This window comes from Trichosurus vulpecula, chromosome 5 (assembly GCF_011100635.1).
Source record: "Trichosurus vulpecula isolate mTriVul1 chromosome 5, mTriVul1.pri, whole genome shotgun sequence".
Taxonomy (NCBI): Eukaryota; Metazoa; Chordata; class Mammalia; order Diprotodontia; family Phalangeridae; genus Trichosurus; species Trichosurus vulpecula.
In genome coordinates, this window is record NC_050577.1 from 148,443,050 (window position 1) to 148,467,490 (window position 24,441).

The window sequence follows — 24,441 nt, forward strand, 5'->3', positions numbered from 1 at the left end:
TTCCTTGCACTTTCGTGACATTGGAACATGTATGCTGTCCTTCAGTTTTCTTTTGTTTTTGCTACGTGACTGGCACATCTTTCTTTTTCAGTGATACATTTCTCTGATGATATTTGTTACATAGTTTCTACTGTGTAAATCCTCACTTGTAATATGTTGCCACTTGTATCTCATCTGCAAACAATGCATCTCTCCTTTGTTCTTTGGGAATTCTTAACTTCAGTTGTTTGGAGACCATAGTGTTTCCTGACTCACAGTCATGCAACATTACTGGGAAACTATTGATGTCAAAAAGATGGGCTTTTGTTTTGTGGAGAAACTTGGGATCACTAAATGAACTGCGCAGTTTTCCAAAGGCATTCCAGCCCTCCCTCCTTTTCCTGTGCAATTGTGGACCTAACTCATTGTTCATTTGTAGTATCTTTCCAGAATGTACTAGTGGATGAGCTCTATGGTATGCCCATCTAACTGTATATCATCCTTGATGCGTGTTATTACATGGTGCTAGAACCTTTCATTTCATTTTAAAATAAATGAAATGTATGCTTTTCTTACTATATTGCTTTTCATTTGTGTGTTCCCTGAAGTCTTCTTTCAAACAACTTGGCAATTTGCAGAGATAAGAATTAGCTTTATAGGTAGTAAACTTCTAAACTGTACAGACTAGTGAGAGAGGTACTATAGTAAAATGGGGGCAAAAAGTACTAGATTTAGATTCAATCTAGACCTGAGTTTGAAACCCAGTTCCATTAAACTTTTCAGGGAAAGCAAAGGGAATGAGAAGATTGGAGGCCGGTGCTGGTCTAGTTGACAGATGTCTACTGTATGCTATATACAATGCTAAGTGCTTTACAAAGATTATTTCATTTCATCCTCATAATAATCCTGTGAAGTAGGTGGCATTATTATCCTTATATTAGAGGAAACTGAAGCAGTCAGGGTTTAAGTGAATTGCCCAGGGTTGTACATTTAGTAAGTATCTGAGGCTGCATTTGAACTCAGGTCTTGCTGATTCAAAACCCTGCACTCTACCTGTTAGCTACCTTAAATGTCACTTAAACTCTTTAAGCCTCAGTATACTCATCTGTAAAATGGGGATTATACTATTATTCTCACAAGGCTCTTTTAAGGAGAGTATTTAGGAAACGATAAAATGCTGTAAAATATGACCTTGTATCATTGTTATTCATATTTTGGTAATTCCCTGTGTCCTTTCTAGCCCCAAATCCTATGACTCTCTTAGTTTATATAGCAACAAGACTAGTATCATGGCTAAGTATTTAATAAATGCTCTTTGATGATGATGAAGTATTTTTATCCAAGAAATTCAAGGCACTCTACAAATATTGCATTATTAATACTAGGCCACTAGTATTATCCTCCCTTAATTCATAGAACTGTATACACATTTTGGTCAGGCTCTGTCTAGTATCCTTTATAACACTACATGTTTTAATAAATGTTGTGGCTAGTCAACCTTGAGGTAAGGATACATTTATAAAACTCCTCTGACAATGAAATAGCTGATGTACTTTTGAAAACTTCATTGTAGCCATTTATGAAGGCAGCCTGGTAAAGTGGATTTAGAGTCAAAGGTACTGGGCTTGAATACTAATCTTGCTACTTTACTACTTGTGCGACCTCAAGCAGGCCTCTCTCTGGGCTTTGGTTTCCTTATCTGTTTTCTCTATCTGAGGACTCCTAGATCTTACCATCTGTTCTAAAACTGCACCTTTACATCTTCAGAGCCTTCCTATCCACACTGCTGCTGAATGAACTCTTATGTGTATTGTCTTTCCCTAACTGGAACTGAAGTCCCTTATATATGATGTCTTTCCCAGTTAGAGTATGAGGTCCTTGAGAGAGTAAGGACTTAACTTTTTCTACTTCTATCTAAAGAGAACAGTGATTAGCACATGGTGGATAGAGCACCAGGCCTGGAGTCAGGAAGAACCACTTTCCTGAGTTCAAATATGACCTCAGAAGCTTAGTAGCTATGTGACCCAGAGCAAGTCACTTAACCCTATTAGCCTCCTCATCTGTAAAATGAGCTGGAGAAGGAAATGGCAAACCACTCCAATATCTCTGCCGAGAAACCCCCAAATGGGGTCACCAATAGTCAGACGTGACTGAGAAAAGGACACAATAAACAACAACAAAAGCACTTAATAAAATGCTTTATTCCTTCTTCTGTATGAGGAGATTGGATTATAATGATTATTGTGAACTCGTGGAAAGCAGGGATTATCTTTTGCTTTTCTTTGTACCCCATTGCTTCCTTAGCACAGTACCTGCCACGTAGTAGGCCTTGATAAATGTTGACTTCCAGTTCTAAATCTTGTGATTTGAATGAACAGGATAATAACATTACCTTTTTATTTTCTTGACACTTTTATTGGTTTAACTCTTTTAACTTTTCATTTATAGTTGGGGCATCTTCTGCTGGTCTTCAATAAAATATGCCAGGGCTATACTTAGTCTTTTTTTTAAAGGCTACATTTAAGGAATTTAGTGCATATCTATGAACTTTTGGTATAGTATTCTCTGATATTATTAAAGCATTCTTGGCAATTGATGCTCAAAGTTGTTTAAAATAGGTATCTTTTGGGGGGCAATTGGAAGGACATTTCAAACAGATGATCAGTTTTTTTCTTTCTTTTTTCCTAAAGTAATAATTTCCACTAAAAATAAACATTTTGAGAAGACTGCTCCTACACTAAAGATGTATGTGTGTGTGTGTATGTGTATAAAACAACAAGACTCACAAGATAATTTTTTCCTCTTTTATTCCTCACAAAAGAAATCAACACTTCCATGTTTACTAATAGGGAAACATGCTTAGTGAGGTTATATGTTATCTGTGTTCATAGTTTTTAGAAGTTGAAAGAAACATTAGAGATCATCTCCTTGTCTAAATTTATACTGTGGCAGAGACAGGATTAAAACATAAGTAACAGGAATCAGATTTGGAAGGGATCTTGGAGAGCATAGGATCACAAATTGAGAGAATAGGTCATAAAGGCCACTTAGTCCAAGACCCTCATTTTTCAAGTGAAGACATGATGGCCCAGAGAGGTATAGTGACTTTTCCAAGGTCACACAGGCCAAGAGAAGAACCTAGATTGGAATCTAGATCACTATCAGATTCGGAACCCAGTGCTCTTTCAACTACAGTAACACCATTCGGCTTTTCGATACTTCAAGTTAAGCCTTTGAGGAGAGTTAGGAAAAAAAAAAAGTTGTTTCACACCTGAGCGTCTTGACTTGGCTTTGAAAAGGCCATCAAAAGTGTATCAATGTTGTACCAAGAGTGTACATTGTTGTGCTGAGCTCCCTAAATGTATACCGCTTTTTAAATGTAGATACATGTAAAAAGAAGCGGGGAGAAGCAGGTCCTGGGTCCGAGAGAAAAGGGATCAAAACTGATCTGAAGAGGACGGTGGAAGGAGGGACCAACTTGGGGGCTAAGGAATGAAAAGATGGAGGAAAAGGGGAAAAGCGGCATGGGTGGGAAGAAAAGAGGTCGTCTGAACTGGAACCAGGTCGAGAGGAGACAAGATGGTGCTAGACCAAGTCAGGTCTCCTCTGGTGAGCGAGAGGAGGGGAGAAAGGGGGAGCGACCTTTACCGGGAGTTTGGAGGGATATGGGGATCTCTAGGGCAGGAACCCTACACAAGGTGAGTGAGTCCTAGGATGGGGGCTGGGCGGGGGCGGGGCGGAGGCAGCGACGCGGGCCAAGGAGGGGCGGGGAGAAGGGAGGGGCGACAGATGGAGGGAGGACCGCGAGGCTGAGCCATTGGAGGAGGAGGCCAGAGCCGGGAGAGGGGCGGGGCTGGTCCCGCTGCTCTCTAGGTGGGGGCTGGGGGAGGGGGAGGATGCTTCCGTGCCAGCTTAGGTTGAGGAGCGCCGGAGGTAGGGTGAGGGAATAGAGAAGGAGGGTGTGAGGGGCTGACAGGACCGAAGCGCGCTGCTGGGGCCCCCCCAGGCCGGGCCGGGGGCGGAGCCTGGGGCGGGGCCGGACCCGGGGGGCGGGTCCTGCGCCGGGCCCCCGCGGGGAGCGGCGGCCGGTGGCGCAGGCGCGGTTCCCGCCTCCTCCTGGACTGGCGGAGCGAGTGGAGGAGGCTGCAGCCCCCGGCTCCGGCTCCGGCTCCGGCTTCGGCTCCGGCTCCCCGTCACCGCCCCTTCCCCGAGCGGGATGAGCTCCCGGAAAGGTGTGTGCGCCCTCTCAGCTCTCTGTTTTCCCCGCCGCCCTGTCCCCCGGAGGCCACAACGTCCCCAACCGTTAATGTGTGTCTCTCTCTCTTCCCTTCCCCCCCACCCCCCACAGTGCTGGCCATTCAGGCCCGAAAGCGGAGGCCGAAGAGAGAGAAACATCTGAAAAAGTGAGTCCGGACTCCCCGACACCGCCCCGCCTCCACCCCCTTGGCCCCTCCTGACCGGGGAGGCTCGGGGGGCGCCGGGTTCCCGCGGAGGAAAGTTACCGGGACCCCCCCTGGGGGCGGGGCAGGGGGCGGGGCGCGACGGGCGCCCCCCCGGGCATGCTCTCTCCCCCCAACCCCAGGGGTTGCACCCCTCTGGCGGAACGCTCCCCCCTCCCACCGGACGCTCCCCCCTTCCCACGCAGCACCCCGTCCCCTGGGGCCAGGGTTGGGGCTGCACGGCCCTAGGGAAGGCGGGCGAGGCTAGGGCTCCGGGCGGCCGGTCGCTGTCCCGGGGCTGGGGGGAGGGGTGGGTGAGTGCCTCCCGCGGCCGCCGCCGCCGCCGCCGCCGCCGCCTTTGGCTCAGACCGCGGCTCTGCATCCTCGCCCAGATCTCTGCCTTCTTGGGTGGGGGAGGGAGAGCGGCCGTCCGGGTGTTTGAATGAATGGCTCGGGCTGGCGCGTGCCCTTTCTTTTTGTTTTTTTTTAAGTCCCCTTCCTCATTTCATATTTTGTCTTAGTAAGCCTTGAACGCATTTTCTCCTCAGCAAGGAGGTATAAGTTTGTAGGTACAGGTGTAGAAGATGTACTTGCATTCATTCATTCACCAATCAACCACTCTTCCTTTTCCCGGTGTTCGTCTCCCACCCAGGGAATTATTTAGAGGAGGCGAGGAAAATCCCGGTTTCTCACTTGTTTCTCCTCTTCTCTAACTATCTTTCGTAGTCGCTCCCACGCCCCCAGTAGATAGTATTGGGTATTTATACTACTGCGTCGAAAATCGGCGTTTCTTCTGAGAAAAGTGGATTGGTTTGCTTTGGATATCCTTTCACCCATCTGCTGTCTATTGGTGTGAGTTGAGTATTTACAGTTTCTGTATTTTGGAGTTATTTATTTTCCCCCCGAAACTTTATTGTGGGGTCATGAGCTTCCAATGTATTAGCTGCACTTTAGTTGCTGTATGTTTTCCTCGGATGGCTTTTGCTTTGAAGAAGTCATCCAGTAGGTGGGCGTATAATTTATGGTGAAAGAGATTGGCATTTGATTAAGCTCCAACCATTCATTGCCTTAGAAAGTATGATGACTGGTGTTATCATGTTTAAAACGTGCATTCCACCAAGCTGCCACCCCCACTACATCTAAATTTAATATAAACATACAACTTAAATGGACCAGAATTAACCCAGTGGCTAGAGATTTATAATTGATGGTGTAGCAGAATGGTTCAGCTATGTTCTCTGTCCTGGAATGTATCCTTTGAGGCACTTGAAGCCCTGGGGTCAGCGAAGATTTTTGATTGACCAACGTTCAACATTTTTTCCTTTTATTTGCCTAAGTATTCCTTTGAAGCAAAAATATTTTCGTGAAAGTGGGTATGTGGCAATATAGGGGTGTCATCATGGTAAATGTTTTAAGAATATATTTAAATGAAATTATGAAATATGTCTAGTCTAAGTTAGGACTTTTTTGGGCAGGCTCCCTGTAACACACCCAAGGTTTTTCTTTATCATGCTTCTCTTCGAAGAGTCTAATATACCTATTGGTGACATCTGTGAAAGCTCATTAAATCATTATTAATGGATGAGGTGGTATAGTATGACTGAAATTTATTCATTCACAAATGAATCCTGAGTTCAAAAAGTATATCAAGAATTACACAAATTATACATGAAGTGGTGGAATATTTTTTAAAAAGGAAACTAGACAAGATATTCTGAAATTTGAAAGACAGTAAGTGCAAAAATTGGTGTTTGGCTTTGAACATAGTGTGTGTTAGAACTGAATAGATTTATTTTATGTAACTTGTTTTTGTAATTGGCAACACAAGGTGGATTTTGTCTTGCTTCTGACATATACTGAATGTGTGCCCATGGGCAAGTGACTTAAGCTTTCAGAGGTTCAGTTCAGATATATTACTCATCTGCACCAGTGGAGAGACTAGCCATAGTGGGAGTTTCATATGCTGATGAAATGAGAAGTTGAATTAAAAACAATAGTACAATAGCCAGTATTTAATTGTATGTGCTTTTTTTCATTGCTGATTAGTTGAAAACTTTAATTTTGGGGTTTCCTTTAATTGAAGAATAGAGCATGGCTTAAAGATAAGGAATTAATTTTTAGAATTCTGAAGGTAAAGCCAACTTGATCACTAAATTACTTGGGGACAGATTGTTGCTTTAGTCTTTTTTTAGATAGTGTAGAAAGAAGACAAGATTGGAAGTTGAAGGAGCTGGGTTCAAATACCATCTTTGTTGTTCACCGCCTGTATGGTTTTGGAAAATTTGCTTTACCTTCTTGGGCCTCAGATTTCTCATCTGTAAAATGAGGGGTTGGATTGATTGATCTCTAAGGTCTCTTGTTATTCTAAATCTTATTATTCACGTTGAAAAAAGTAATTTGGGGTTGGAAAAAAGACTGGGGAGAGTATGTCATATAAATATTTTAAAATCCCTGTTAGATTATGTTATATGCATATTTTAATCTCATGAGTGGAAATATATAGGCTTTAATAATCCATTTCTAGAGCAAAGATACTTAACCTAGGGTCTGTGAATTTTAAAAAAAATATTGTTTTGATAACTGTTTCAATGTAATTGGTCACCTTTGTAATCCTCTGTATTTTATCTTATGCATTTAAAAAACATTTGAGAAGGAGTTTTTATAGTTTTCAGCAGATTGCCAAAAGTATTCATGACATAAAAAATGGTTGAGAATCTCTCTTATAGAACTATTGTTACAGGTGTCTTGCATAGTTCCCATCTGTTGTGCTTAGGAAATTATCAGTATTTGACAAAAATATATCCCCTTTCTATTATTCAGTGCCTTTATCTCTTCCATAGTGCATAAACTATGTAGGAATTATATAAAGTCAATTCCTTTGACAGCAGATTAGTACATTTATGACAAACGAGACCTGCCATGTATAGAGAGCTTGATTTTGGGCTTCTAGTAGAATACTGAACTCCTTGAGGGCAAGTACTAATTTTTTAAAGTGTCTTTGAATTGAACTAAAATTATTTTTATAACTAATCATTAAAAAGTCCTTTAATAGCTAGGCAATGAAATTAATAAATTTATTTGGTTAAAAAAGATAATTTCTTGCTGTTTGTTTTCCAATTCAAAGTATATAGCTAAAAAAAATAAACTTTTCTTATTCAGTTATTCAAGTTATTCAGCATACTTGGGCAGGCTGCTTTTGCAGAAGAGCCAATTTCTGCATGTGGATATTAACACAAACTATATCATGTATTGCTTAAAAATAACAATGTACATGTATATTTAGGCAGCAGAGCAGAATGGAGATAGTCTTGCCTTTGGTGGCAGGTATTTGCTGACCTGCACAGGTCACACTCTCTTTTTTCTCAAAGCTTACACATCCACATCAGCTCTGTCTTGGACTTGGGGGTATCAGTATCCATACTAATGTTTCCTCAAACACTCTGGCCTGCCTGCCAGTAAATCTCAGCTTGCATGACATACACCTTGACTTCATCTTAGCCACATACAAAGATACAAGGATGGTCATGTCCTTGAACTTATCTCCCATGAATGTTACACTTGCATGATGAAGAGCTCTGAAATTTTTCTCTTTGACCATAATTTCCCATCCTTCCAAATTCCCTTTGCCTCGTCCTTAAATTAAGATTATTTTATTTTCACTTTTGTTTCTTGAGCCTAGCACAGTGCCTTGATATTTACAAGTGCTTAATCATGCTTATGGAATGAATTAACGAATTTTATTTACCATCTATGAACTAGGGCAAGTCAATTAACTTTGTAGAACCTCAGTTTCTCCATTTGTAAAACTGGGACAATTCTGTCTTGTCTCACAGGATTGTTGTGAGGATTAGTAACATAATATAATCAAGGCATTTTGTAAAAGTAAATATATATATATATATCTGAGCAGTTACTATACAGATCATAAATGCTGTTACTTTTGAAATCAGAAATTTTGTTAAAATAGTAATAATAGAATTTTAGAGCTGAACAGAACCTTTGAGATCATCTAGAGTCTAGTGCATCTTTCTTCTTTTACAAACAAGGAAGCTAAGGTCCAGAGAGGTTCAGTAGCTTGCTTAGTGTCAGAATTAGTACTAAAACTTGGATTTACTGGGCTTGTAGTCCCTAGCTCTTTGGTTTGTGAACAGAAAATGCCCAAGGCTTTGACAGACTGCAGAATAGCCTCCAAAGAAAGGAGCTAATTTTAGACTTAATTATTTTATACCTAGTGAAAACTTAAATTACATGATATTACAGAACACTGCTTGAAATAATAAAAATCACTTTTGGCAAAGTCTGCTAGAGCTCTTCTACTCGATTGGTCTTTGTGCAGCCAGTTTCTTCATTTCATGCCCGTATGCCTTTGTGTAGGCTGATCTCTGTGCCTGGAATGCTTTCCCTTCTTTCTTCTATCTCTTGGAACCCATAGCTCTTTTCAAGTCTCAGCTCAAATGACACTTAATACAAGAAGTCTTTTTTAATTTTTGCCTGTAGTTAGTGCTCCCTCCAAATTACTTTGTATATATTTTGTTTACTTTCCTGTGTGCATGTTGTTTTTCCCCAGTAGAATGTAAACTTCTTGAAGGCTGAGACTGTTTTATTTTTGTCTTTTTAACCTTAGTGCCCAGTGCATAGTGGGTACTTAATTGCTTGTTCATTTAAGTTGAATATGTAACTTTGATCTTGATTTATTTAAATCTGAAGTTCTTAAAGCTAAAAGTAGAGGCTAACCAATAAATTACTCCAAATGCTAGAATTTTCTGTGACTAGGGCTAAATCTTTTTTTTTTTTTTAGAGGTAAAAATCTATATTTTATTATTATTCTCAAGCATAGGTTCAAGCCTCAGAGAAAACCTGAATCCTCATTAGGACTCTTATAATAAAAATTACATCAGTGTCAAAGAGAAACAATTATTTTACATATTTGCAATCCTATATATTCCTCTTAGGCCAAAAATTTAAATAAAAAGCAAATTCATGATAGTATACTTCCTTCAATGTCATAAACGTTGAACAAACTTAAACAGAGTCATAATCTGATATGACCCCTAAGGAAACTTTATCAAACAAACACATTAAGTAAACTATGTCAGATTACAGATTAAATTCCAGTTAGGGGGTTAAAAAATAGGCTGATTAAAGGGGAAGATTTATATATGACCAAGGTAACCAAAAAGACTCAGTGTCAGGGAAATCTTTTAAGAGTTAGCTAGGGAAGCTAAGAAACAACTAAATTACTTTTTGTCTACTTTGATGTTTTTCTACAGAGTGTCAAACAATGTTACCTAATTTTTTGAGTCAGGACTAGGGCTAAATCTAATGGTGAGTTTGTGGCAACAACAGTCTGATGAAAAATTTTCACTGGTCTAGTTGGCTATTATAAATTTATACTGCTTTGTGAGCAAGTTAAAGTTTCTGTTGTTCAGAAGTCTCCATAAGGCATGTTAATCAATGCTACCAGATCTTTTGGTTAGATTTTGCCCAGGTGTGTGTACATACAGCCAATAAGAAATATATTTCTTATAGCATTGCTTCCTCATTTGCACCAACAGATCATAGATCTATAGCTGGAAGTCACTTCAGAGACCGGCTAGTCCAACCCTCTCAGTTTAGAGATGAGGAAACTGAAGTTCTGGGAGTTTAAGTGGTTTGTCTAAGGTTGTAGGTATAGCAAATTTGAACCTAAGTCCCCTCTTTTCTCTCTATCATGAAGTCTCTCAAGTAGCTTAATGAAGTAGGTCTTCTAATTGTAGATGGCAAGGTAATCAAGGATCATGTGTGAAGAATGAGAAAATCAGCCAAGGGCAGAGGGAAGATAAAAGACTGTCTCACATTCTCTCAAGGACATAAAAGTGGAAAATCAAGAGGACCTATGAACTTGGGAGATTTTTAGAGTCATAGAAGAGTTCTTGAGGCCGTGGTTTGAGGATTTGGGAATATGGACTCAGAAGTGAGATAGACATGAGATTTGGGGGAGGAAAGGGGCTTTCAGGGCCCAGAAGTAGAATTAAGTTGGGAGAAGGTGGATCTTGGGGCTCAGGTTGTCCACCCCTCCCCTCAAGTAAACTCCTCAGATGGATACTGTCAGCTGGCAGCCTTCCAGACTCATATATAGTCTCTTGCATCTTCAGTAGTTTGTATTTCCAAAATTGCTAATGAAAGGTCCACTTCGACCTCAGAGTCTTACACATAACACCACTTGTTGAATTGAATTAAATTACACTTGGAATTTTGTTCACTTTTCCAATATTATCTTTGTGTCACAATGGTAATGATGAGATTTTTGAGCGCATCCTTTCGATGATTGTTGATTTTTTCTCTCATCTTGGTGTTAGTAAATGGAAAGCCAGGTTTTTTGCCTTCCTTAAGTCTTCAGTTGAGGCTGCATGGTATAGGAGAAAGAATAGTGGACTTGGAACCAGGGGAAGACTGGGTTTGAAATCTGCCATAGGCACTTAATAATTGTGCTGTATGATCATTGGGAAAGGAAGGAAAAGGTGCTTCATTAATCACCTCCTATGTGCCAAGTTCTGTGCTAAGCACTTTCTCAATTATCTCATTTGACGTAAACTGAGGGGCGTAAGTGTTATTATTCTCATTTTACAGTTTAGGAAACTGAGGCAGACAAGTTCAGTGACTTGCCCAGGCTTATGCAGCTACTAAGTTTCTGAGGTTGAATTTGAACTCGAGTCTTCCTAACTCTCAGTCTACCATTCTATTCACTGTCCCCCTAGCTGCCATGGAAATATCACTTAATTTTTCTAAGATTCTGTTTTCTTTTTCTGTAAAATAGATATAACTCTAGTATCTTCTTCACAGAGTTTTCGTGAAGATAAAATGTTACTTTTAAGTGGCTCTATGAACATTTAACTGTTACATAAGTGTTAACTCATTATAAATGAGACAATTTTAGAATGCTCCTATAAAGTTCATATTCCTACTAGGCAGCTCTAGCTTTCCTTAAAACAGTAGTATATCAGTCAGTCAATAAACATTTATTAATCATTTACTATACGTCAGGTACTATGCAAAGGGTTGTAGATACAAAAAGAGGCAAAAGACGGTCTCTGCCCTTGAAGAGCTTATACTCTAATGGCTGAAGTTATGGGAGTCAAACTTGGAAGCTGATCATCCCCTTGGTTGACAGTGGTCTTCATTTATACATTCATTTAACTAATATTTATTGCTCTCCTGAGATATGCAAAGAGCTATAGGAGATAACAAAGTACAAAATCTGGTTCATACATCCCTGGAGCTTATAAAGCATTTGAAGAAATGAGGTGGTTACTCAAAAAGCTGTAATACAAATTGATAGATGGTAGATATTATAGTTAGTAGCAGTTAGTACTATAGAGATTTAAGAGAACATTTGAAGATGGGACGTGCAGGGTAGACTTCATGAATGAGGCTACTTTCCCTAAACCATGTAAATTACTTCATCCATTTGAAAATGTAACTTACTTCAAAGGGCCCAAAGCAAGTATGAGCCTGGAAAAGATAATCCACATTTAAACTTCTTTACATAAGAGTTAAGCTCTTAAAGTCTGTATACTTCTATTGTCTATTTTTTATTAAACAATAGTGACTAAATGCTTAAGAAAACGATATCACATATTCTTAGATGATATAAAGTGTCAGGAATTACTTCCTTTGATATCAGGATGTTTGTAAAATACTTGTTTTCCAAAATACAATACATAGTAAAGAACTGGATTTATTGTATTTAAGAAGAGTAATGTTTGCACTGAAGTTCATCCATGAATAGGCCAGGCAAAAGCACTACTTCACTTTCCTTGATCTTTGGGCAACATTTGATGCTGTTATCTCCTTTTTGAAACTCTTTTCCCTCTGGCTTTGGTGACATTTCAGCCTCACTTCTCTTCGTTGTTTGGGTCCTCTTCAACCTTCTTACTCTTAACTTTGGATGTTCCCCAAGCTTCAGTCCTTGATCCTCTGTCACTGTAACTCATTCATTTTGGCAAGGTTTCTCAGGACTCACTCCTTCCTTGAGCTTCAGTGCTGTAGTTTTTTTTTTTTTACTACATATACAACATTTCCATTTAGATATTAGAAATTTGTATTTGAAGCAGTACTATGTACTTATAAATTTTCTCAAATTGTAATTCAGGACAAGGCAGTTCTGTTTAGTTCCTGTTCCTTTAGTTAATTGTGATTGTTATTTTAGAATCATAGAATTGTAACTGAGTTAGCTAGTTCAACTTCTTGCCCAAGAAACTTAATTTTGTCTTGATGGCTAAATTTCTTCTCTAGTTAGTTCTGAATTTCCATTTCATTAGATTTTTTTTTTCTTGTTTTAATCATTGAAATAGAAGTGAAACCATTGTGTTTTCCAGTGGAATTTGGTCATTGAAGATTAAACATGTGATGTTACTTTTGCCATTTTCTTTGAATTTTACCTCTTGTTTTTACCTGCATTGCTCCCACTCTGCATATTCAGTCCCTATATTAAACCCAGTTTAGAATTGCTTTTGTTTTCTACTGCTTCCCCTCAATACTAGCAAAATCGAGAGAACTGATTTCTGCATTTTTAGATTCCTTTTTCGTTTTAGTAGTTGTCCACTTGGGAGGCTCATATATCTGCTCAATAATATAGCTATGGCTGGTTTATTGATGGTTGCAAATAGGAATGAAGTTATGCATGGATTTGACTTGGAATTACTGGATTTTTGAACACATTCACTTCCTTGATACTAGCAGGCTTAATTTCTTGGATCAAAGTGAGAGCAATCAGATACAGAATCCCATTACTATTGCAGACTACTTTTTTGAATAGTTAGAGCAGATGGGGTTTGTTCTTTCATCAATTTCCCACCTATTTGCTATTCTAGCAGTTGTGTAGGAGACAGCAACACTTTTGTATATTTTATAAAGTACTTTATGTTGGGATCTTATCCTATTAGGTAAATCCTAAAACTCTTGGGCAAGGAGATAGAAATAAAATTTAAAAAATTATAAGCTTAATAGCCATCAACAAAAATAATAAAAAGGTAGTACTGTGTACGTATGTATGTATGCATGCATGCATGCTTTCAAGTGCACAGTCTTTCGAAGTATTGCCTTCTTGTTACATCCTGAGTGTGTACTTGGGTCTCAGGTTCAGTATGTTCTTGGCTCAGTTCCCCCTCAGTAGAAACTTCCTACTTATTTCTAGACATAAAATTACTCTAGTCTCATCTCATACTAATAACTGAGAAATAGCATTGTAAAGTACATCTGCAGATACTCCCAATGTCTCTGGTTCCAAGCATACCACTTCATCTCCTTCACAGCCTTTAGAGATGGAAGATTGTGAGTCTAGCCTGGTTATAAATTTGAAAGTAGCTCTTTAGTTGATCCTTAAAGGGAGCTAGAGATTCTGAAAGGTGGAGGTGATTTTATCTTAGAGGCAGAAAGGAGCCAGAAAGTTTTTCTTTTTGAAGGGGAGGGATACTGATCAAACCTGTGGAGTTAAGAAATATTACTTTGAAAGCTTTGTGGAGGATGTATTGGAGAGAGAAGAGAGCAGTTAGTATGCTAGTGTAATAGACTCTATGAGAAATGAAGAATTTCCACAGCAGATCTCGAATAGGTTAGGAAGTAGATGCCTCTTTTCTAGGGATTGAACTTATACATTTTTAGATAATTGATAAAAAGATTTTATGTGTATGTTTACTCATATAATTTACAGTCTTAGAACTTGTTTTTTTTAATTTATTTTTAGTTTACAACAGACGGTTCTACATAATTTTGAGTTCCAGATTTTCTCCCCTCCCTCCCCCCTCCCTCCCCAAGATGGCATGGAATCTCATATAACTACCACGAATGACTTCACATTGAATTAATTTATACACTAGTCAAGTTGCAGAGGAGAGTTACGACCAATGGAATGAATAATGAGAAAGAAGAAACAGAACCAAAAAAAAAAAACCAAACCAACCCATTAGAACTTTTAAATTGCTAAAAGATTAGCTCTTTTAAATTATTTGTGTGCATAGCTCTTTTCTTCTCCTTCCCTCATTTACTAGTATTATGTGCTTTTGAGTATTAACCATTGACAAGAAGACAGTTACCGTTTTATTCTTTGGACTAATGAGTGATTTGCAGTATTTGTGATTGTTAAAGTATCCCAGAGGGTAAATTTACTCTATGGAGGACCCTAGGCTTTGTAACTCTATTCTCTGAAAGTTCTGAGTCTAGTTACTTTAAAATTCTACAATATACAACACCATCTCCTTTTTCATCATTCCAAAGGAGATGTAATGTTCTTCTCATTCCCCCAAGTCCTGGTTTCTTTATAAACATTTTTTGCTCAGCTTGATGTTAAATTTTATAATACTTTCAATTATATTACTACATACTTTTTGTATGTACATACATTAGATGCTGTAGGACTGTTTAGGATATGAGAAAAGGAAAATAAAGTTGTGGTAAATTATTCTTAAAACCTTACTCTATATGTGCCATTTTCTTAGTATAAAAGTTAATAAGCGTACTTACATATTTTTAAATAAAAAGCATACATATATGAAGTGAGTAAAAAGCTAGGAAGAAATTAAAGCCAGATGTAATACTATCAAAAACTGTAAGCCTTCAGCTATATATGGGTTTTTTTTTTCTTAACAAGAAAGAAGGGAAAATAGTCCTGTGATTAAAGAACCTAAGTCAGCTTTAAACATCTTTTCCTTGCTCTCATGTTCAGGACAGAGAGATGAACATTTTAAGTTTTGGTTGTTTTTACTTGTGTTGCATGTATATAAATTTTCAACTTAATATGGAAGTTCCCAGTTTGGTAGCTGGATAAAATTTGAGGATCACTTTATTATTGCCTTTCATTTTATGGAATAAATGACTTCCAGACATGTTTTAAAACAAATTTCTGTGAAATGAATCCAACTTTTTTTTTGGATTCCATTAAAAACTCAGAGTTGGTTTTCCTTGGGGTGAAAAATTTTCAGTTGAAAGAGTTGGAAATTTGCTGCTGGTTAAGATGGTTGCCTCTATATTTTTGTGATTTCTTTGTAGTTCTTCTGACTCCAGACACTTTATATCCTTTGATACAAAATTTAGATTTAGAAATTTAGATTCTTTAATTTTGATGGACTATTTATGCTAATATAAATAGACTATAGTCTCTCACTTTTCCAGTTAATATATGACATAGCCCAGATTGAACATTTATTAACTTTAAGGGTTCAAATTGTCTATTGAATGGAACACTTATCATTTCTCAAAGTTGCTATTATGTACTTAAAGCAAGAACTACCTGTATAGTGTATGCCTTCATTTGTTTGAATTTAAGAAGTTAGTGTACTAAAGTAAAGTAGAAAGAGCACTGGACTTGGAGTAAGAAGATCTGTGTTCTGTTATCAGATCTGAAAGTAATCGTATGGCTATGGATGATAATATCCCAGAGCCTTGGTTTCCTTATCTGTAAAATGGTTTATGTAGTATAAGTATGAAGCATAATAATACTTGTACTATTTCATAGGGTTGTGTCAAAATGATTTGTAAATCTTAAAGTGCTTTATAAATGTGAGTTGTTAATAGTCATGCTACTGGTATGTCTTTAAGGGAATCTTGAATGATTTTGATGCATGGGTAGAAGAGACCATGTTAGAAGAGGACCTAAAGCCTATATATAACCATGTAAACCTCCTACTCAGTTAACTTTAGTGTTTCCCTGTTATCACTGGGGCAGTGGTTCTCAAAGTATGGTTCATGGACTCCCAGAAACCCTTTTGGGGGTCTATGAGGTCAGAATAATTTTTATAAAAAGATGTTTTAATTTCTAGTACAGTAAGCATCAATAGATGATACCCACATAAATAAAGGCTCTTGGAGGTCCTCAATAATTTTTAAGAGTGTAAAGGGGTCCTGAGACCAAAAAGTTTGAGAACTGCTGCTTTAGGATCAAATACATACTCTGGTGTTTGACATCTTTACAACCTTGCCCCATTCTGTTCCTGTAAGCACATTTTCAAAACCCAAAGTAGTCTTTTTGCTGTTTCTCATACATAGCACTCTATCTCCTAGTTCTATGCTTTTGTATTAGTTGTTCCCCATACTTGGAATATACTCCTTACTTAAGTCTGTATTTTAAAAATGAATTTCCTTTAAAACTCAACTTAAGTGATACCTTCTATACAAGGTATATTCCCTCAGCTTCAAGGGCCTTCACAGCAAATCACTTTGTATCTGTTTTGTTTATACTTACATATGTGTTGCTTTCACTGGTTAGATTCTTTTGAGTAGTGTCTTTACTTTTATCTTTGTACCTTCAGTGCCTAGCACACAGTAGGCATTTAATGTTTATGAATCAGTTGCTTGACTTCTCATCATAAACAGTGGGCAAACTATAAAATGGAGACGAATATTCAACAAAGGTGTTTGACACTGTCATGGGGGAGATCTTCATGAAGTCAAGTTGAAGAGATTCCTCATGGATAATAAAGTTCTTCATATGCTTCTATTTGCAAATGACTTAATGATGGTTACATCAAGCTCCAGAACATTGTAAAGCCTCCTGGATAAGATATAACTATAGCTTATTATCAGTAGCTATTCAAACTAGTTTGGTCTAGCCATAAACATAAGGAAAATGAGGTAGATGAAGAAAGTCTTTTCCCCAGATTATGACATTTGCTTAGTTGGATAATATGTAAAGCTTCAGCATCAGCTTATATGTATCTGAGAAAGACAAGACAAATGGGCCCAGAATTAAACAGGAGAGGAGACTGAATTGCCTTTGGGAAATGATTTGCAAAGCTCTTTTAGTGAACTTCAAACTACTCCCAGAAGCAAGGCCAATTTTTTGTTTCTCCATAGATATTTAAGATTTAAATTTTATTTTTTCACAAGAGGTAGGTAGTGCAAGTATTATTAGCTTCATTTTTTAGATGAGAACACTGAGACTTGAAGAGGTGAAATTAGTGGACTGGCATATGGAAGCTGTGGTACATATCAAATAAAGAGACTTAGAAGAAGAATTTGAGTAAAGGGTATCATCTTGGTATCGTGTGATGGAAATGTATGTATTGAAAAAGAAGATTGGTTAAGGATGAGGGATAACAGGTGGATTGTGCACAGGCATCTGCTATGTGTTAGGAGAGATTGAGGCAGATCCCCAGAATATAGGATATAAATCCTGAGATGGAGTTTTGGGAGGACATGGACAAGAATTGAACAGAATAGGCAGGCATAAATGATTTCTGATCTGCATTACTGAAAGTAGCATTCAAAGTGATGATCACTGATCCCTTTGAGTATTTGAGTAACTCTTTTGAGGAAGTCATTATTTTACTTTTGTATCCCCAGTGCTTGGCATAGTTCTACCACATAATAGATGTCCAGTAAGTGCTTTCAGATAGATTGAATAGCCAGTAATTGGCAGCATAAGGAGGGCCTTTGTAACCAAAACATTCATTTGCTTTCTACCTTCCACTGAAAGATTTGCTCTGGGAAGAGAGAGACTGCCCAACAGTCTGAGAAGTGATGTTTATCTGTCATAGAATGTAGAGCATGGATAAACTGAGTAAATGGTAGTACAATAAAGAAGCCAGAAGATATTTTAGGGCTTCTTCAATTAGTTCTTCATATAATATGATTCTGATATTTTGTTTGGACTATTGTGTGTTTTTAGGAAGATGAGTTGTACACAATTATTAAAGAAAAATTATACTTTGAAAAGCTAAATGTAGGTCACTTTTGGAGTACTACTTCTATCCATTAATGAATATTTTTGAAGATAAGCCATAAACATTTAGAAGAATTTTGGCAATTTACTCATAATATTTTAACGTATGCGTTTTTCACCCAAATAGTGTCCTATATAATATTTGTGAAAAACCCAGAGTTCTCAATTTTTAAAAATACTGATTGTTGTATATAGCACATCACAAAGTCATAGATTTTGAGAGTTGGAAGGGACTGCAGAGTCAATCAAGTCCATTTCTCACTTGTTTAGGAATATTATCGATAAGATTCTGTCTCTTAGCCTTTGCTTGGTGACCTCTTGTGAGGAGCATCCCATTTTACTTTTGGAAAATTCTTAATTCTTGGGAAGTTTTTCTTTACTCTTAAGTTGAAATCTGCCCTTCTATAGCTCACACTGGTTGTTCTTAATTTTGCTCTTTGGGATCAAGCTGTACAAGGCCAGTTCTTTTTATGCATTATCACTTATCAAATCATTGACAGTGGATATTATGTTTTTCAGTAAATCTTCTCTTTGGACTAAATATCCCAAGTTTCTTCAACCCATCGTCATAGAGGCCTTTGTCTACAACCAATGCCCTGGTTGTCCTCAGATGGACACTTAGCTTGTCAGTGTTCTTCCTAAAATGGGCCATCCAGAACTGAAGATAAGGCTCTAGAACTGGAGTTCTTAACCTTTTTTATGTTCTGTACTCTTTTGGCAGACTGCTAAAGCCTATGAACCCCTTCTCAGAATAATGTTTTCAAGTGCATGAAATAATAAAATATATAAGATTACAAAGGGTGCAAATTACATTGAAATATGGTTATGAAAATATTTTTAAAAAATACATTCATGGACCCCAGGTTTAGAATCCTTGTTCTAGAAATTGGTTGAATGGAGCAGAGTACAACAAGACCATTATTTCTCTAGTCCTGGACACTGTGCCTCTTTTAATGAAGTCTAAGATTACATTAGTTTTTTGACTGATATGTTGTACTGTTGACTCACACTAAGCTTTTAATCCACTAAAAGTGTCACATCTCTTTTTCATATAAACTATTTTCTAATTGTGTCTCCACTCATCTCAGACTTGTGATACTGATTTTTTTAAACCATGTCATCAGGTCAGGAAACTCCTACTATGTGCCAGACACTGCTAAACATCAGGGATACAGAAAAAGGGAAAAGGCAGTCTGCTATTAGGAAGCTAGCAGCCTAATGGGCAAGACAGCATATAAATGGCTACAAGCAAACAAGATATACAGAACATATTGGAGTCCACAGAGGGAAGGCACTGGTAGAATTAGGTAGATGGAGAAAGACTTCTTGTAGAATGTTAAGATTTCATCCGAGACTTGAAGGAAACTAGAAAATCTAGGAGGGTGAGATGAGGAGGGAGAGAGTTCCAGGCATGGAGGGATGGGTAGATGGGAGATGAAGGAAGAAGTTAGTGTCATCAGACCACAGAATACATGGAGAATGAAAGGTGTAAGAAGACTGCAAAGGTAGGAAGGGCCCAGGTTATGAAGGACTTTAAAATCCTAGCAGAGGATTTTGTATTTGACCCTGGAGGCAATAGGAAGCCATTGGAATTGATTGAATAATGGGGTGACATGGTTAGATTTGAGTTTCAGAAAGAGCTATTTGACAGTTGAATGGAGGGAGGATTGATTAAAGTGAGGACAGATTTGAGGCAGGGAAACCAACCAGCATGCTATACTGCAGTATTATAGGGGTGAAGTGATGAGGGCCCAGGGAAGTTTCAGTGTCAGAGTAGAGAAGGATATATAGGAAGGGTAGAAATGACAGGGCTTGGTAATTGATTGGATATGGGGTATAGCAGGGGAGGTGAGAGAGAGTGGGAGTGGAGGATGCCACATAGGTTGCAAACCCCAGTGACGCAGTGGGTGATAGTATGTTTGACAATAATAGATAAGTTAGGAAGAGGAGGAATTTTAGGAGGAAAGAAAATTTAGTTTTGGACCTGTAGAGTTTAAGATGTTTATGAAGCATCCATTTTGAACTGTCCAGTAGATAACTGGAGACGTGAGGTCACAGACCTGGATAGTTAATAAATAATAAGTGCCTTTTATGTGCTAGATGCTGTGCTAAGTGTTAGGGATGCAAAGAAAGGCAAAAGACAGTCATTTCATTCAAATATCAGAGTGAAGGGGACTGTAAAATATAAGAAGACTAGAAAAGTGGAGGGAAGCAGGTTATGAAAGGCTTTGAACGCCAACTGGATTTTAAATTTGATCCTGGAGGTGAGCCACTGGATTTTATTGAGTAAAGGGATGACATTATGGCACCTGTGCTTTGGGAAAATCACTCTGGTGTTGAATGGAGGATGCACTGGAGTAGAGAGATACTTGTGACAAGGAGACTAGCCACTGAAGCAGGCTTGACCTGGATGAATATTCAAAGGAGACTGAGAAGGAACTGTTAGATAGGAAGAAAGCCAGGAGAGAGTAGAGAGAAGAGAGTGTCTAGGAGAGGATGATAGCCAGTTTCAAAGGTTACAGAGGAGTCGAGAAAGATGAGGATAGAGAAAAGGCCTATAGATTTGACAATTGAGAGATTATTGGTAAATTTTGAACAAATAAATACACAGGACTTTACATTGCCCTATATTATATTTCAGTTTATTACATTTGGCCCAACATCCCAGGTGATTGTGATGTATGTAGATCTTTATTCTGTTACCTAAAACAGAGGTGTCAGATACAGGGCTGTAACACTTGGGAGGGGGCAAGAATCAGATTAAAATTTAATTGGTAAATATTATATATATACATATAACATAATTGGTAAATTGGTAAAATAAATACAAAATACAATAGAACATAGCTCATGTTAATATGTTATTTTCTAAGTCAGTATGTGGCCTGAGAGAGCCTTACATAAGTAAGGTTTAGTGGCCCATTTCTATTTGAGTTTGACAACACCCATCTAAAGTATTAGTTGTCGTCCTTCTCAGCTTTGGATTATCTGAAAATTTGATAAGCATTGGTTCATTGAAGTTACTGGTAAAAATTTTCAGATAGCATAGGGACAAGGACAGATCTCTGGTGGAATCAGTTAGAAACTACCTATCCTCCAAGTTAATATTGAGCTATTAATGACATCTTTTAGGGTCTAGCCACTGCAAACAACATGTTGGAGTATATGTTTTTTTGTGTATAATTTTGGCAATGTCAGTTTATCAGTCTTATATCCAGATGCATTTTTGGATACTTACTAGTAAAGATTACTTTGGTTGAAGAATTCAACTTCAGTATCACCCAAAAGCCAATGGGGAGGCACGTGGTAGGTGAATGTAGTCAGCTAAGTATTATGAGTGAGGAATTATAAAGGAGTAGCATTGTAATAGCCGTTATCACAGAAATAGATGACTAGGAAAAAAGAAGGGTGAACAGCTCAAATGTACCTCGATTATCCATGCTCCTTGAAGAGCATGCGGAGAAGGATGTAGCATGTTGGGTAGAACCTCTGTGGCAAATTTCCAGGACACGGACAAAAATGGCCTAAGCTAGGCAGGCATGGATGGGGAAGAGATCATCACTGGAGTATTGAAATATTAGAAAAGGAGAGACAATTATTGAAAATTACACTATGGGGAATTGGGAGGGTAGCACAATTTCCATATGGCTATTCATAGAGAACTCTTGTTACTGGATTGAGTAAATTTTGGGACATTTAACCTGGAGAGAAAGGAAAGTTTCAAATCACATAAAACCTTATCTTTCTGTATTTGAACAAGATTTTCACCCTCAAAAGTACTATGTTTGAAGTTGTTAAAGAAACTCATGACTCTTGCTGAAAAAAAGATTAAAGTGAAGACTTTTATAATTGTGGAGCATATGTTGTCCCCTCTCCTCTCCACTTTTTTTCTTACCTTGATTACTTATAGTTTTTCTGGTTTGCTTAGAACAGGGTTCACAAGAATCTGGTTTGTCTTGTTATAGCTGCTTGAAGAGTTCCAAGTAATGGTGAAATGAGCTGCAACCTAGGAAACTAGGTGGAGTAAGGAGGAACCTGGGTGGGAGTAGTCTAGGACTCTCTATTAGAATCAGAAAATGAAATCTTCCTTCCATGCCATCTTAATCCATTTCATTGCCACTAAGAATTTCCTAGGCAACTATAGAAAAACTCTTTAAATTTTGTTTCCTACTTACCTTTGCCTAAGCAGAACTAGTTTACTGTTGCTTAAAGATCTCAATAGACTTAGGGTGTGTTTTTAGAGGATCACTGCTGCAAAATAGCTATTTAAAATTTTAGGCTTTTATTTGTTAAGATTATATAGTATGTATTGAACTACATTAACATGAAGATCCATATATTATAAATGAGCTTTTAATATTAAGTAACTAATTCCATAATATTTGTATGTTCTCAAAACCTATCATAGCATCAGTTTTCGAAGGCAGCATGACTTGTTAATTAAAAAGGCAACTTAAGTTTTCTTGTGTGAGTACCATGACTTGTCTCTGCTAATATTTAAACATTCTGTGGAATTATTCCCATAGAAATGAATGTGGATCAGAATTTTTTTTTTCTTGGTGAATGGGGGAAAGGGTTGGAGCAAGAACCAAGGACATAGTATGCTTTGTTTGAAAATCACTATCTTTTATAATTATTTTAAATAAAGCTACTGTACTTTGGTTAAAAATATTGGTAAAACATCACTTTACCTGTATGTCACTTAGATTGAGAGCACAGAGACCAAAAAGTAAGGGGGAAAAAGCCTCCAAGAAACCAAATATGTATTTGAAAATCCATGTTGTAAAAGCCTGTGTACTACTAGGAGACCTCTCGGTCTTATTTTTGCCTCTTATTTTGTCCAGAATTCTAATTGGCCTAGTTTTCCCAACTCATTGACGTAATAGCATCAGACTGAAAGGCACATTCATCAAGAAGTCATTTCTTGAAGGTTCATATACAAAAAGGGAATTAAAAAACCATAGCAATCTGAGGCCAGTTAGTATGTAGTGTTTACTTTCATGTGAGGTCATTACTGTTTTATAGTACAATAACTGATATTGGCAATGATGACCCTGGATCATTAAGAAAGGTTAGATTATATTCAGCTAGTTGTTTCAGAGTACAGGGAAATCGAATTATCCAGTTTCCAAATAATTCTGTAAAAATAGTTTAAATTGTTTTGATGCTTAAGGACCAAATCTTCTGTCACCCATAATATTCACTTGGGGTAATTCCTCATCCCCCTTAGATATAAATATTGTGTTTATAATTTGTTAGGTTGCCAGAATCTTCTTGTTTTTTTCTGTATTTCATGTGAAGAGATTTCTTAATGATTTCAGGTAGCTTTAGTATTGAAGGGAGAGGAAGACTTTTAAAGGGGAAGGAGAATCCAAGACTTCACAGATTTAGAAGACATTTTGCAATCACTGAAAGAAAAATTCTTAAACTAATCCCTGAATAACCTGACCATTTCTGTGGTTTACTTAAAACAACGAAAATGTGTTTTCATACTTGATTTCTTTGTTCTTGGCCTTAGATCATTTAGTTCTTGTGCCTGTTGATCTAAGCAGAGTTGTAAGACTGGTTTTCATTTGCAAAATAGGGAGAATAATGTTAACTTTTGATCTGTCTTCTGTAGTTGAGGCACCGTGGTGTCAGAATAACTTGGATACGTCAATAATCAACCAATTTCAAGCATTTGTTAAGTCCACACTATATGCCAGGAACAGTACTAAGTAGTGGTGATATAAATACAGAGAATTAATCTCTATTTGGAATTGTCTTGGATCATCGTAGTGATCAGAATAGTTAAGTCTTTTACAATTGATTATCATTACATTACTTTTACTGTGTACAGCGTTCTCCTACTTCTGCTTTGTTTATATAAGTCTTCCTAGGTTTTTCTAAAACCATCCCTGTCATCATTTCTTACAACACGATAGTATTGCATTACAATCATATTCCACCACTTGTTCAACCATTCCCCAATTGATGGGAATCTCATCAATTTTCATTTTCTTCCACTTCCTTGCTCCCACAAAAAGAACTGCTATAAATATTTTTGTACATATGAGTACTTTTCTTTTTTGATCTCTTTGGGGTACAGACTCAGTAGTGGTATTATTGAGTCAAATGGTTTGCACAGATTTATAGCTTTTAAGGCATTTCTAAATTGTTCTCCAGAATGGTTGGACCATTTTATAACTCCATCAGCTGTACCTATTTTTCTACATCTACACCAGCACTTGTCATTTGCTTTTTCCTGTCACGTTAGCCAATTTGATGAGTATGAGGTGGCATCTCAGAGGTGTTTTAATTTGTATTTCTCTATCAGTGCTTTAGGGT

General features: G+C 37.6%; 1 protein-coding gene across 1 annotated transcript in view; it reads left to right on the plus strand.

Moving 5' to 3' along the window:
• The first annotated feature begins 4,023 nt into the window (after window positions 1-4,023).
• SRPK2 (SRSF protein kinase 2) overlaps window positions 4,024-24,441 on the plus strand; it is a 281,169-nt gene continuing 260,751 nt past the window's right edge. Inside the window, 2 exon segments of the mRNA XM_036759032.1 lie at window positions 4,024-4,211; window positions 4,328-4,382. Of these exon segments, the coding sequence (XP_036614927.1) occupies window positions 4,196-4,211; window positions 4,328-4,382 (71 nt within the window). The 5' untranslated portion in view covers window positions 4,024-4,195.